This window comes from Pleurodeles waltl, chromosome 9 (assembly GCF_031143425.1).
Source record: "Pleurodeles waltl isolate 20211129_DDA chromosome 9, aPleWal1.hap1.20221129, whole genome shotgun sequence".
In the NCBI taxonomy this organism is placed as follows: domain Eukaryota; kingdom Metazoa; phylum Chordata; class Amphibia; order Caudata; family Salamandridae; genus Pleurodeles; species Pleurodeles waltl.
The window spans coordinates 567,963,065-567,979,591 of record NC_090448.1 but is presented as its reverse complement, the minus strand read 5'-3'; the positions used below and the strand labels follow the sequence as shown (position 1 = coordinate 567,979,591).

The 16,527-nt window shown below is 44.4% G+C and overlaps 1 protein-coding gene across 1 annotated transcript in view; it reads left to right on the top strand.

Moving 5' to 3' along the window:
- Nucleotides 1–16,527, top strand: part of LOC138258677 (olfactomedin-like) — a 126,471-nt gene that overhangs the window by 69,857 nt on the left and 40,087 nt on the right. Inside the window, exons 2-3 of the mRNA XM_069205982.1 lie at nt 7,953–8,105; nt 10,005–10,232. Coding sequence (XP_069062083.1) covers nt 7,953–8,105; nt 10,005–10,232 — 381 coding nt within the window. The remainder of the gene's footprint in view (nt 1–7,952; nt 8,106–10,004; nt 10,233–16,527) is intronic.

Here is a 16,527-nt window from a genome sequence, read left to right as displayed (position 1 = left end):
GGCTAACTCAACCTGGTGTAAGGTGTAAGTACCTTAGGTACCCAGTACAAACCAGGCCGGCCTCCTACAATAGCATAGCATAACTCTACTTCTGCATAGCTGAATTCCACAAAACCATTCATCTGCTAAGCTTATGGTAGGACAGCAGTGGGAGGGTCAAATGTTTTGGTGCTCTGTACTTAGTCTGTCATCCAACACATGTGCGGTTTCACTATTGTAAATTTAGTGGCATATTTACAATGCCCCTGCTGCACAGTAATGCCACCTAAGTGTCACTTTACTGACCCTCCGGTGGCTCAGTGTCCGCATATATTTACAAGACCACGTAAAGCCACCTAGCATGGCTTTTGATAGCTTTGTAAATATGGCCCTCTTTCACGCATAACTTTGTGTGAAAGAGGCATTCCATGGTTGTTGCTGTGGGTGTTCCAACTTAACACCCATGGAATCTGACACATTCCCAGATTTACAATGTTTTGTAAACCTGGTAATGTGTCAGATTCCTATGCCAATCCAGGAGTTGCATAAAATTGGTGTAAGGCATTTCTCCTCGTTTTTTGCTCTTACTATGAGTGCTGCATTCTGCAGCACGTGTAGGAAGAAAACACCATTAATGATTGTTTATAAGCAGGAAGGTGTTCCTTCCTGCACATAAACAATCATCCCTGCAACGAGATGCAAGGGTGACTGCATTGACGCTAGGCAGCCAATTGTGCACCAGCACAGAGGAAAGTATTGGGATGCGTTGTATTGATATAAACATGATGCATCCCTGCACTTTCCTAATGGTGCAGCACAGTGCAGCAAACTGGCTTGTGGTGCCACGCTAGGTAATTTTCTTGTAAATATGGGCCTCAGTATCCATGTGATTGTCCCGGGTGGTAATGTAAATACGTCTGTCAATGTAGTGTTAGGTGTCTTCCTTATTGGAAATGCAGGCACTTTCTGGTCATTGTAGTATTAACTTTTTTTTGTAGAAAAACAAGTGCTTGCTGGTCGTTTGACCACAGATGATTATTCGTCACATTTGCTAAGTCACTCTTTCGTTTTTTTCAAGAGCATGTACTTACCAGCACACCTTTCCTTAGGGACTTTTATACCGATTTTTGTTACAAAATAATCTTGGATTTGCTCCTGAGTTGTGTTTTGGAAAATAAGGAATGCGATACCGGGACACGTAGCTTTTAATTGCCATGATTAAGGAGAATATCTGAGGAGAAATCTGTGTTTTGTAGCAGATGGCTGTTTGACTTTAGCATGCCTAATATTAATTTATTCTATGCAAAGTTCGGGAGTGCAGCGGCTTCGCTTGGAGCTTCCATAATCGGTGGTCCCTGCAGCCTTTGGGGCAATGCGATAATGAAGATTTATGACGGTGCTTGTGCGACCAGTTTTGAAAACTCAGTGGTGCGTTTCTGGTTAATTTGTGGCAAGTTCATTTTAAAGTACAATGAGAAAGTAGTCATCTTTCCAGGTGGTTACTAACACTTCCCACTCCATACTTTTAGGGTACATTGGCGACATAAGTAGCAAATTAAGGCCCGTATTTATACTTTTTGACGCTAAACTGCGCTAACGCAGTTTAGCGCCAAAAAAATTAGCGCCGGCTAACGCCATTCTGAAGAGCTATGCGGGCGCCGTATTTATTGAATGGCGTTAGCCGGCGTTAGCCGACCGGCGCTGCCTGGTGTGCGTGAAAAAAAACCACGTACACCAGGCAGCGCCGGCGTAGGGGAAAATGGCGTATGGGCGTCTCAAAATGGGGCAAGTCAGGTTGAGGCAAAAAAATCGTCTTAACCCGATTTGCACCATTTTTTTTTGGCGCCCATCCCCCATCAACATGACTCTTGTCTTAGCAAAGACAGGAGTCATGCCCCCTTGCCCAATGGCCATGCCCAGGGGACTTATGTCCCCTGGGCAAGGTCATTGGGCATAGTGGCATGTAGGGGGGCACAAATCAGGCCCCCCTATGCCACAAAAAAAAAATTAAAAAAATACTTACCACAACTTACCTTTTCTTCCCTGAGATGGGTCCCTCCATCCTTGGGTGTCCTCCTGGGGTGGGCAAGGGTGGCAGGGGGTGTCCCTGGGGGCAGGGGAGGGCACCTCTGGGCTCATTCTGAGCCCACAGGTCCCTTAACGCCTGCCCTGACCCAGGCGTTAAAAAGAGGCGCAAATGCGGGTTTTTTTGCCCCGCCCACTCCCGGGCGTCATTTTTGCCTGGGAGTATAAATACCACGCACATGCCTGGGAGTCATTTTTTAGGACGGGAACGCCTCCCTTGCATCTCATTAACGCAAGGAAGGTGTTCACGCCAAAAAATGACGCTAACTCCATGAACTTTGGCGCTAGACGCGTCTAACGGCAAAGTATAAATATGGAGTTAGTTTTGCGTCGAATTTGCGTCGAAATAAACGACGCAAATTCGGCGCAAACGGAGTATAAATATGCCCCTAAATCACCTCAACGATTTTGCCCATATATGTATAAAGGGTATATGTGTGTTTCTTTGCGCATATGTATATGTGTGTCATGTCTCTCTAACCTGCTTACCTACATGCAGGCTTCCCTGGCACTACAGCCACAGCAGTAATAATAACGGCCAGATTTACAAGGCCCTATTGCCTCCCTGCACCACATTAGCGTCATTTTTTTACGCAAATGTGGCTCAATGAGGCAAAAATTGCTGCGCCATTGGATATGAAAACATCATTTTGCGCACCCCTACTTGTGACTCTCTTCTGAATTTTGCACTCCAAAAGTCACTAATATTCCCCTCCTTCTTTTGGGGAGGGGGGTGGGGGGGATTTAGGGGACACTGCCAAAATGGGTCTTTCTTTCTTTCTACAGTATACTGATTTCTTTCATGTGTGTGTCAAATCCCAGGACCAAAGCTTTTTACCACATAGGAGTACCCCATCAAAGTTAGATTATAAAATCTAGACTGAAAATTAGGGATGACAAATATAAACTGCAAAAAATATTGACTGTATATTAGATAAAGTATCCTCTGTCGTACATTATAAAATTATTGCAAGTCACTGAGGAGTGGAATGAGAACAAAGGCTAAGCTCCTTTATAAGGTCATAGAACTCCAAGATGACATGCTATCCCTTTAATATATGGAACAGGGTATTTTATTCCTTATAATACATGGTCACACCATCACTCTTGTCACACACCTCCCTGATGCTTGGAGTCTTTCTCCTTCTTATGAAAGCGATAGCATGGCTGGAGACATAAAAATATAGATAGAGGGCGTGATTCACAGACTGCACTTTCTAGTACATTTTGTAGTGCTACAAAATGTACTGCAGGTGCTATTGACAAATTAGGTGTTGAGCGTTCGGCACTGCATTACCTACAATTATGTGTGTGGGGTACTGCGTCGCAACTGCAGTCTTCTCACACGTAAGTATACGTTTTAGAAGTAAATGTTGGCGGGCCTTTAGGGAGTGGGTGGAAAAAGGGAGGCTTAGTTGAGAGGGGATTGGAATTAGGGAGGTGTAATAGGGTTTTAGGGAGGATCAGGGAGTTTAGTGGGTAACGTCACCCACCTACACAAGTGTAAGTCAATTGTTATAAGCAGGAGGTGGACACCTACAACTTACACTTTAGTAAATTTACACTCAGGCCCATATTTATACTTTTTTAGCGCCACATTTGCGTCAAAATTGTATTTTGGAAGTTTGCGCTGCTTTTGCGTCAAAAAACGATGCAAATGCGGTGCTAAAAAAGTATAAATATGGGCCTCAGAGTTGTGTGAATACCAGAAAGTAGTAAATTATTCAAAAGTGTAACTTACCCTTGTGAATTAGGGCCTGGGTCTGTAGTGCAAATTTACACACACCAAAAAGTAGTTAGTAATGTGTTACGAAAACATATCAGAACTAAATTAATGTAAATCATAATGAAAATGGGCTGTGACTCAAATGAGTAGTAAAATGCAGAGAGATTCTTTCTCATCTGTAATCAACTATAAGCAAAGCTGTTGTCATAAATATGTACTTTCTGCAGATCACTGCTGATTTATAAAAAAATGATTATCAGAACAAAAAGACAGTTCTTGTTTTCCTTGTGTAATCTGCACCTACCTTTCATCTTGGCTGCTGGCCCTGCAGCAGGTATTATGAGTTCACCACGCAAATGCAATAAGCTGTTACAGTTGAACAGCTTTATCATTTTCTTATTACTTGAGACTAGAAATGTTACGACTCAACATAAACAAGGACATTAGAGGCAGTTGTTTTATTGTGGGATTGCAGGCTTCTATATATATTTAAAAAATCTATCCACCTGAAAAGATATTGCATTGTACATAATCCGACCATAATGGACATACATATCCCCAATATACAAAAGCTGCTATGTAAATTTAGATTAACAACCATTGAAATGTGACTTTAGTTGAATTTTGGACTGTAGCAAGGTGGCAGCATTATGTAGTATGACCATGTAATACTAGACCATTACTCAGTGGTGGACCTCGGGTTCACAGTGGTGAACCTTGGCTCAGTCCTGGTAGAGTGGCAAAGAGCAGTCAGGTTACTTAGAGGAACATGTATAAGCATTTCACAATACCAACATGGGCGATAATTAAATGATGCGACTCGTAAGAAATCCAAATCCATTTAAAAAAAATAAAGCTTTTTTTATATAAACTTAGCCACCAAGTAACCTTTTTAAGTTACACACAATCGGAGTTATGAATTTGATAAGCTTTAGAAAATAGGCTATTTCCACTGTTTAAATGGCTCCCATTGAAGTCAACGGTGAAAATCAGTGTGCACTCGGGCACTTTCAGGGTGAGTTCTAGGGAGACCACCTGGACTTAAGGTTCTGCGGGGCCACAGACCAAGAGTCAAAAGTCAGTTTCTTATTACCTTGCCCGGGAAGTCCGGGTGCAGAGGTGCTTTAGCTGTCTTTGGTGCTGACAGGGCCTGCGGAGGCTTGTGCATTCGCACCACTTGGCAAACAGGTAGGACACACACTCTAGACTTTGGATGTAGAGGTCTTTGAGGGGCATTGGAAGGAGGGGACTATTAGTGACTTTTGGAGTACAAAATGCAGAACAGAGAGTCACAAGTAGGGGTGCGCAAAATGATGTTTTCATATCTCCCACTCTTTGGATGCTGAACACAGAGTTTCTTTAGGCTTACTCACATGGAGCCTGGTGGGTCACAGTTTCTTGACTTCAACATGGCGGTTACTCCTGCAGTTTACAGGGGACTGGTGCCACCAATCAGGGACCTCCATTAAACTTTCACTTCGGGCTCATGCCACTCCCTCGGTTCAAGGGTGGTGTAAGTAGGTCATTTCTGTGTCCTCTCTTCACGCTGCGGATGGAGTCAAGCTCCTGTTGTCAGTGATGACATCTTCTTGGTGCCTCTTCTTCTTTGCAAGTTTGGAATAAATCTCTGGTTTCAGGAAAATCCCTTAATACCTGGTTTTAGGGAGTGTTGAGGGTCTGGGGGACAGTGGCTAATCGGCTACTGGTTCCTGCGGCTAGCCTGCCCACTAGTGACCACTTTCTGTGGGAGTGGGTCACTTTCCTATGCAGAATCAACTAATCCTAAGGGTTGCCAAGATGGCCAAACCCTCTCTCTACTGTACAGACCTCCTAGCCCATGGTTCTGCAAAGTCGGTCCTGGAGAGCCGGGTCCATGCCAGATTTTTAGCATATCCACATTTAGAAACAAGATGTTTCAGAAATCTATATTTTTCTAAATATGGATATGCTAACAATCTGGCATGGACCTGGCTCTCCAGGACTGACTTTTCAGAACCCTGTCCTAGTCCACCCTGAAGGTGTGGCTAGTCTTTTGGAGGTGTATGCCTCTTACATAACTAATTTCCCGCCTGTGGGTCTGGACTGGTCTAGAAGGGCTTTTTCCTTGAGTGGGGGACAAGTAATTACACTTAAAGGGTGGTGAAGCCTTTGAGGCTCACTGCCTTGATTACCTTTCACACTAGCCAGCCTGGGGAGGGAGGAGGTCTGACCTCCTGCTTACCCAGGCCCTTTGTCTCCATTCTGTGGAAGTACTAGCACAACCAGCAGGAGCGCAGACTGTTGTCTGTGGTGGCAAAGGCTTGAAAGAGCCTAACAAAACAGCAGAGAGCTTGGTATCTTGATGGGCACTCTCTAAGGGTGCCACCTGGACACATGCTAGCTAATCCTGAGCATGGGCATCATGCTCATGGTTAAAAAGCAAAAGGAAATCGTCCGGGTCATCATGGAGCTGGACACCTGGGAACTGCCCAGATGGCAGTCCATGTTATCCTATGGACTGCTGGTTACTCTTGGTAGCATTACATTTTAAATGCGATCACAGGGTTATATAAGCTCATGTATCTATGGCCTCACTGATATTACAGTGCACCTTGCCTCCTGGGCTGTAGGAGGCCTGCCTTATGGGGTAGCTGACCTGTACTATGGGCACTAAAGGGTATCTGCCTACACCTGGTGTGGGCAGAAAAGTACTTGAAGGCTGCTCATGCAGGCTGACATGTCAGCCAGCTGTGCAGTCTCACTTTTACAGTGGGTCTCACAGGGTGGCACAATAAATGTTGCATCTTGGTGACCCTTATACCACTCTTGCCCAGGGTATCACTGGTCCCAATCACTAGGAACTTACAGGGGTGGTAAAGTCCTTGTCAATTGGCCTATGCAATTCAACGTACAGTTTAAGGAAAAGAGCATAAGTTCTTAGGTCTGATTATCAGGCCTCAGTACCCTAACAGATCAAAAACAACACCAACCAGCAGCAAAAAGTTGGGGATGACCATACAAAATGAGCAATTTACAACAGAGAATATTTAATAGGTTTATCATTTCGTAGGGAGATTTTTTATTTTTTTCTGAGGGCTTTATATTTGCAATCTATATTTTGGTTTGTTCTGTTTGAAATGTACGTTTGAGGTCTTTATTTACATATGAAACCCCTGAACTGTTATCAAATCTGATCTCTCAGGATCAGTGCCTCCATGATTAAAACTGGGAATAGTTTAAAAAGGATTGGAAAAATGTCAGGTCACTCCCATTCTTCGCATGTATTCTCGCTTGCACTTCCCCCAATTACTCTCTCTCTATGCCTCCCACTCTCTGCTCTCTTCCATTTCCTCACACTCCTCTTTTCCTCTGCCCCTTCTTTCCAGCCCCTCTGTCCCTTCTTTCTAACCCTCTTGCCTCTTCATTTCTTCCTCTCCAGACCCACTTTTCCCCCCACTCTTTCCCTTTGCCACTCCATCACACTCTCTTCTCTGCCTTTCTCCCCTGCGCACTGCTGCTTTGTCTCCTCCAGCAGCTCCACTGCATGAATGTTGCCTGCTCTGTGTATATGGATAGCTAGCACTCAGTGGTTAATTTGCAACTGTACAGGTGCCAGAGGCCATAGTATTGGTTAGAAATTTGCAGTTGTCGATATCGATGTTGGAGGTGCTGAATATCGTGGCTGCGTAGTCTGGATTCCACTCCATAGCTCTTTATTCTACCACCGTACACTCCGAGTCCATTTATATCACTCTTTCAGATTATTTCCATCCCTGTTCTCTTTCTTTATTTCTTTGTCACTGTTTATCCATGTTTTTCTTCGTCCCTCTTTCACCTTTTTGAATTTTCCATTCTCCTGTTCTGGGTCAACGTCTGATGATGGAAAGTATGTGCCTTCCCTGAAAATGAGTGCCAGTGGGCCCCACCTGCAAACACTGGCTAAAATTAAGTATTGCTTTCATTGCTGCTGTCAATTGCTCTCTATGTGTTGTTTGTGTTAAGGAAACTTGCACTACCCTTGTTATAGCTAAGAGGTGCATTAATGAAGCTTGGTAAAAACCTTTGTACTAAACAAGAGCTAAAACAATTGGTATTGCCAGTTTTTGTTTCGGCTTACAGCCACTTGTAGCAAGGGTGTTTCACAAGCAAGCTAATTGTAGTGCCTCTTTTGGATGCTTCGTAGGATGCCCAGAATGCCTCAGCTTTCATGGATGAAAACGAGCGATGCGTGTGTACCGTGGTCCTGCCGGATGAGGCCTTCCCGGTGAAGCGGGTGGAAGCTTTGGAGATGACAGCACAGCACCTGAACAACAGTGTTGGGGATGAAAAGCAGAAGGTAAGACTCCGTTATGCCCATACTACTATTCATTTCACCCTCAAGGAGTCTCACTCATTCCCACCACAGAATCCTAACCCATTGAATAAAATCTCATTCATGCTCCATGTCACTACCCTCTTATCTCTGTTCGCTTCAGTGGCATTTCAGGCTTCAAACACTTGAACAAATTATTTAATTCCTTTCATGATGTCGCTCAAACACTTCACCCTTGTTGCACTTGGCTTTCCCTGCCAGGTTTCCCCAGACCAGTGTAATTTGCTGCTTTAGTCCTGGTTTTTTTCTTTGCATTCTCGGGCTAGTAGGCTAGTTTATACCCTTATAAAACAAACCAGATGACAAGCCCCAGAATGCAAAGAAAAAAACTGTAATGGAGAAGACAGTCCTGGAAAACGTGGGGCCAGATGTTTCTGCAATTTCATTTTGCAAGTCTAAAATTGCGATTCATTGAGAATCGCAATTAAAGACTCGCAAAATTAAATGTACAAATGTGTCTCAGACACATTCAGTGATTCCCAATGGGGTCGCAAATGAGCTACCTCATTAATATTTAGGAGGTAGGTCACAATTTGCAACCCCATTGGGATTGACGCCACTCACAGGGATGGTGGCCTGCTGGTGATAGCAGACCACCATGTCTGTGGCTGCTTTTTTATATAAAGCATTTTTTTTTAATACAGCCCATTCTCCATAAAGGAAAACGGGATGCAATGCAAACAAAAAAATGAAAAGTCTCCTTTTCCTTTTTCAGAGTAAGCAGTAGTCCGTGGGACCACTACCGGCTCTTAAAACATTTTGGTGCCCTCATTCCTACAATGGAAGGAGTCCCCCAAGAACCCCTTTCCGTTTGCGAATGGGTTACCATCAACTTGAAGTTGGTTGTAACTGCAATTGTTTTGCAACCGCATTCACAGTCCCAAAACAAACAGACATGCCAGTGCGACTCACTATTTGGAAGGGATGCCCTCAACTCTTTCAAATAGCGACTCGCAGAACTATTTTGCGATAGGTAATTAGATAACCGACTCTTAAAATAGCATTGGTCCATACCAAAATGCTATTTTCATGTTGCAAACGGTTTGCAACACGAAAATAGCTACGTACATCTGGCCTTTGGTACTTATTTTGACACCGACATGGCTGGTCTTGGCACTCAACAGTATTCAAACTCCATCGCCTATGAACCTGCAGAGGATCCACCAGCATGCCTAACTAACAGCATAGTGCAATTCAATGAAGTTGTCCTTCTGTCAATATTGGTATTATGTGCCTCGAAGGAGTGTCACATCTAATCCTGTTTTTCTGGCTATTACATCAATGAGTTTCAATATTTCCCCATATCATCATCCCATATGTTGATGTCATTTTGCCATGTACTCTTCCATTAATATTCTTATGCACTCCTCATAACACATCTGGTATACGTACACTTGCAATGTGTCAGATAATATTGTTTCAAATTGTTGACTTCTAACTTGTCACTGTAAAACCTTCAGCTACTTCCGCTTAATAGGTGAACAAGCCCATGCACACCGACATTTTGCATCCAATTTTAGTGATACATCGAAACCACAAGTACTAGAATTCACAGTGCTATTAGCTTCAAATACTGGTTTAAAATGTCATATGTTCCATGGGATTGCTTGGTACCTGCAGAGCCCTACAAGTTCTATAGGTTAAAGCCCTCCTGTAGCTCCCTGGAAAACCTCCATTTCCGCTACTCTGCCTGTCATCCACTAAAAGTAGGCCCCCATTTTCAGCTCAGATTTTCAGTTCCAACCCCGATAATATGTAGCTTAGCTGATGCAGCTAAACAGTATCCTCTGGAGATAACGATTGATTATAACACTGAGTCTAGGGCTGGTACCTCTTGCCAATCAGTTCCTTGTTTCTCTTCAGATTGAGGAGTTTGGAAAAAACCTAGAATGGTGCATGGAGAAAATGAAGAACTTGACCAATGAGATGGATGGACTCAAGTCTGGGAGCAAGCCTGAGATGGCCGAGTTAGTGCCAGAAGTGAACTTCGAACAACTCAAACAGGAAATGATGGACCTGGAGGTCTTTGTGGAGGGGCTCATGTCATCTCTCAATAACAGCAACAGCTCAGTGGAAAGCCTGTATCAAGAGGTAAAGGTCATGAAGTTTTCTGCCACTATTCCAGTTTGAAAAATGTGCCAGGGATTTTCTCTTATGTGCACGTCACTTTTCCACAACTAGCACTGACATGTTGATCACTTTATCATCTTTTTTTGGAAAGCCAATCTGTTTCCTCAGTATGTATTCCATCAATTACAATTGTGTGTCTTCAATTGATGCACTCACAACAGACAATTGAAATGTAAAGGAACCATCTAACTTAGAAATAAAAAAAACAGTTCTCTTTGCCCAGTCCTTCCCTGCAAGTAATCACCAACTATAGGCACTCTAGAATATTCCTTTGATGATATCTAATTGGGATTTGAGACCCTCTGTAACATCACTTAAATTATGACCCCCCTCCGAAGAAAAGGACAGTTAGACCAATTTGTCATGCACAGAGCAACAATTAGCTTTTACTTTTCCACAACCTGATTTTACTGACTGAAGGGTTGGTAGTGCTACATGAAACTGTTCTACTAGGCAAGAAGTTGGGTATTGATGACATCATCGCTCAAAAGCACTGAAGCCATTGTTCATGGACCGCACCGCATATTAAGACATTTTGGAGTGTCTCAGCAAGGTTACATTCAGGTAGTGTCATTAGGAGGTATAGACTTTTTATAAATGTATTTATTGTGATGGGCAGCAAAACAGTTCACCCAGCTCCCACACTTGATGTGTAACATACGTTCTCAGCATTGTTGGCAATAAAAAATGGTCTATCTTACGCCTCAAAACTTTCAATTCCATTAAGGACATGGAGGCGAGGATTATGCTCCTTCTTCTTTAATGAGAATTAACAGCAGCCAAACAAAAGGTAAAACACAAAATAACTACTTATCCCAAGATTCCCAGTAGTCCGTACTGATATCCAATCATATGCATTCTCCCACATGTATATATGTCCATAGAATCACAGTCCTTCCTCTTCCTTTGCGATCAACTTGAATCATCAACCTTACTCCTTGAAACTGGAATCCACACGCAGGAGGAATCGACAAACCCTCTCACCGACCTCTGCCAATTGGGCACAAACTAAAAATGGAACATCTCTGCCTTCCTTCGATCTTGTTCTCGGAACCTAGGACAAATAAAACGTACCAATAATATTCATCCTTGCTCAAATGGATCAAAGGAAGGGTATATCAAAACATCACATATCAATGTATTAGAACAAACATTATTCCTGATCATATTATATACCCTTCAATTTATGGGCGGGATAATCCTCGCCTCCGTGTTCTTAGTAGAACTGAAAATTCTTGATGCATAAGCTAGAATTTGTTTTTATTCTATGTCAGGACCAGAGCCTTCACATTATGGTAGATCAGAGCTGTTCCACTACCGTAGTAGCCGCATCAACAATAGGTTTATGATAAAATACCTTAAAATTAGAATCTGAAGACCAGTCTGCCGCTGCCATAATGTTATCTAAACGAGAACCTGTACAAAATGCTTTCGAAGCCATAGTGCCTTAGACAGAATGTGCTCCAAACTTGAAAATGTCAATGTCAGCCTTTCCTAATAACCATCTTATCCATCTAGCCAGTGTTGATGCAGAAACTGGACCAAAAGTTCTCTGAAACAAAATCAATACTTGCCACTGGACCTCTCCACAAAATTTGTGAGTAGAGTCCTCATAGGCTTTCTAGCATTCAACCACACATAATTTCTGGTTATGAGGAAAAGCTGGATAAGAAGTACATCTAGATGCTTTTTTCGAACATCTAGAAACAGTGAAAGAAACTCCGGAAGGAGTAAATACGCTACCTGCTAAATCCAGTGCACAAACATCCGACACACGGTGTAGGACGCTGGCATGGTTTGTAGCAGGTACCTTGGGTACTTACACCTTATACCAGGTCCAGTAATCCCTTATTAATTAAATGTAGTAGTGTTCTAGCAGCTTAGGCTGATAGAGGTAGCTATAGCAGAGCAGCTTAGGCTAAACTAGGAGACATGCAAAGCTCCTGCAATATCACCTATAGTTACACAGTACTTATACACAAGTAAAGACAATACTCAGTGTTACCAAAAATAAAGGTATTTATTTGAGTGACACAGTACTAAAAATATCTTAGAGACAATACTCCTTCTGGAGGTAAGTATTATACGCAATATATACCCTAGACAAGTAAATAGTCATAGAACAATGCAAACAATAGGAAATGCTATAGAATGCAAAGGGAGAAAATGGGTCTAGGGGCAACACAAACCATATACTAAGAAAGTGGAATGTGAATCACAAATTCCCCCTAGACAAGAGTAGTGTGTGCAGAATCGTTGGTAGAGTAAGAATACAGTAAAGGTAAGTAAATTACCCCACCACAGAGCCCAGAAAAGCAGGAGTAAAGTACTGCAAGTTTCCTTGGGACGCACTACACCTCGTTTTTGGGATTTTGCAGCAGCCAACCAAGTCTGCAAAGAACAACTGCTGGATTATTGGACCTGAAGACCTGTAAAAGAAGGGGACCAAGTCCAGAAGTCAAAAGAAGTTCCGGGAAGGGCAGGAGCCCCTGCCAACCCAGAAGAGGGTGCAAAAAAGAGTAGACGGTTAGTCAAAGACTACAGAATTGCACCCTGGGAAGGTGCAAGCAGATTCCTGCATGATGTAAAAGATGTACCACGGTGTGAAGGCCGTTGCAGACGTGATTTCGTTTTGGAAGTTACCATCAAGCGTTGGCTACGCCAAAAGTGCATTTTGCATCAAAATGGCACTGGATGGACCCAGGAGGGACTTTGGGGCCTAAACTCTGTGTGAGGATGCAGAGGGAGGTCTCAGTACTTTAGAGAGCCCTCAGGATACCAGCCTGCACCCCCAGGAGTTGCACAATCTGGGTTCAAAGGAGGTGCAAAACACAGTTGATGCAGCACAACAAAAGAAGGTCCCACGCCGCCGGAGAACAACTCAGTGAGTTGTGCATTGCAGGATGGAGTGCTGGGGACCTGGGATAGGCTGTGCATAAAGGAATTTTGCAAAGAGTGCACAGAGGCCTCAGTAGGTGAAGAAGACGCAGAACACAGTGGTACCTTCGTTCTCAGGGAAGGCAAGGTCTTACCTCCTCCAAATTGCATCAGAAGGACTTCAGGACAGTCTATGTCGATGATGTCCACCCTATGTGACCTTAGGAGCATGCTCGTGGCTGTGAGAGGAGTCCCAGGGTACCGGTCGTCATCTTGGAAGGTGCCTGCTTAGAGCAGGAGAGTGACTCTGTCACTCTGCTGGAGATTTCTTCAGTCCTTCTGGTGCAGGATGAAGACAGGGAGTCCCCAGAGCATGCACACCATGGAAACTGTTGCAGTTGCTGACCTGGAGCTCAGATTGCTGAAGAAAAGCGTCTCTTGTAGACACTTTGTTGCAGTTACAGCTTTTCTTGGAGCAGGCTGTAGTTGATCCGAGGTCAGAAGAGTCTGAAGTTGTTGCAGAGGATTCCTTAAGGAAACTTGCAGGCAGAATCTGCAGAGAACCCACTGGAGAGACCCTAAATAGCCCTGAGAGGGGGATTGGCTACCTTATCAGGTATGGACCTATCAGGAGGGGTCTCTGACTTCACCTGCTGACACTGGCCACTCAGAGCTCTCCAGAGTGCCCCCACACCTGGCAAAGCAAGATGGCTGAAGTCTGGGACATACTGGAGGAGCTCTGGGCACCACCCCTAGTGTGGTAATGGACAGGGGAGTGGTCACTCCCCTTTCTTTTGTCCAGTTTCCCAACAGAGGAGGGGAGAAGGGGTCCCTGAACCGGTGTAGACTGGTTTATGCAAGGAGGACACCATCTGTGCTCTTCAAAGCATTTCTAGAGGCTGGGAGAGGCTACCACTCCCCAGCCTGTAATGCCTATTTCCAAAGGGAGAGAGTGTAACACCCTGCTCTCAGAGGAAATGCTTTGTTCTACCTTCCTGGGAGTGGGCTGCCCAGACCCCAGGAAGGGAGAACCCTGTCTGTGAGGTGGCAGCAGCTGTAGCTGCAGTGCAGGCCTCAGAGAGCTGGTTTGGCAGTACTGGGGGTCCATGGTGGAGCCCCCAGGATGCATGGAATTGGCTCCCCAATATCAGATTTGGAATGGGGGTGACAATTCCATGTTATGTGGCCATATTCGGAGTTACCATTGTGAAGCTACATATAGGTATTGACATATATGTAGTGCATGTGTGTAATGGTGTCCCCGCACTCACAAAGTCCGTGGAAATGGCCCTGAACTATGTGGGGGCTCCTTTGCTAGTGCAAGGGTCCCTCATACTTAGTAACTTTGCACCTAACCTTCAGCAAGAGAAGGTTAGACATATAGGTGACTTTTACGTTACTTAAGTGCAGTTAAAATGGCTGTGAAATAGTGTGTGCACTAATTCACGCAGGCTGCAATGGCAGTCCTGTATAAGGGTTTGGCTGATCTCCCCATGGGTGGCAAAAAACATGATGCAGCCCATATGGACCTCCTGGAACCCCAATGCCCTGGGTACCTAGGTACCATATACTAGGGACTTATAAGGGGGGTTCAGTATGCCAATTGAAATTGGTAAGTGAAGTCACTGGCCTACAGTGACAAATTTAACAGCAAAGAGAGAGCATAAGCACTGAGGTTAGCAGAGCCTCAATGACACAGTTAGGCACTACACAGGCATACACATTAGGCCACAAGCTATGAGCACTGGGATCCTGGCTAGCAGGATCCCAATGAGACAGGCAAAACACACTGACAGATAGGTTTTTATCTATAAGCACTGGGGTCCTGGCTAGCAGGATCCCAGTGACACAGTAAAAACATACTGACACGCACTCACAAAAGTGGTGGTAACTATGCTAGAAAGAGGCTACTTTCCTACACACAGCGACAAGAGATCAGACAAGTAATGTAAGCTTTGCAGACAATTGCTTACATGATAGGTCCTCATTAGAAGGCCAAGCTCGGAGAAAACATAGGACCACATCTACGTCCCATAAAGATGAATATCTAGGTTGAGGAGGTTTAATCATCCTGATAATGCAAAGTAATTTACATACGAACAGATGTCCTCCTACCAGCTTAGGAGAATGTCCAGCTGAAACGGCTGACCTAAAGTTGATAACAGTGCGATAAGCCAAATCCTGGGTGGCTAGTTCCGAAAGAAAATTAACAATCATACTAATGCTTGCCGCCATGGGATCAATACTGTGTTCACCACACCAACCAAGCCATTTTCTCGAAGAAGATTCATATTGTTTATGTGCGGAAGAAGCCCAGGATTGAGACAGGAAAAGTATTGTGTTATCTGAAATACCTGGCACTTGCCAACATCACCAGAAATTTTCCATGCCATGAGGAACAACTGCTCCATCAGCATCAACGGATGAGGAACCCCTACTGGATCCAGAAGCAGAAATGGATCGGAGGGACTGCGAACCAGTCGTGCACATGACATTGTCATTGCCACCGGAAACCAGGGTACAGCCTTCTAGAGCGGTGTCACCAAAATGAGCTCTGCCATCTGTCTCCTCACCTGACAGAGTACCCGATGAATCATGGAAAATGGGGGAAATGCATGGAGCAGTCCTCTCTCCCAAGACTGAAGGAAGGCATCTGACCTCGCTGCGAGGGGATCCAGTCGGCAACTGAAAAACTCTGGCAACTGGGAGTTTAGTCTCAACACTAACAGATCTACTGAGTATGAACCCCAAAGCAAGTTCAAGCTGAGAAAAATCTGAGGATTGAGCTTCCAGTTGTTGCCATCTCTCAGGAAACAAGAGTTCCAGTCCCCTACCAGAATGGTACGACCCGGGATGTACTCCACTATCACCGATACCTGATGTTGAAGGCAAAAGTGCTAAAACTCTTTGGCTATCTCCACAAGAACTCGTGATCTGGTACCGCCCAGGTGATTGATATATCGAACTGCTGAAAAGTTGTCCATGCGCAGCAGAATGCAACAACTTGTTTTGCATGGGGGCAGCGATTGAATCGCAAATGCCCCCGCCATGAGCTTCACGCAATTGATATGGAGATTGAGCTCTTCTGGGGACCACTGTCCCCCCCTTCTCCACTGATCCGCATCTCGGTCTCCAGCCCCACCAGCTGTCATCCACCTCTATTATCGCTTCTGGAGCAGAGACGACTATAGCCTTGCCATTCCAGGAATCCGTGAGTTCCAACCACCAGGTGAACTCTACCCTGACTTCATTGGACAAAACAATCTGTCCCGAATATGAAAGCCCTTTGCGAAGATGCATAATCTTCAAACATTGAAGAGCCCTGTAATGAAGAGGTCCCGGAAATATTGCCTGAATGGAGGAGGCCAAAAGTTCCACT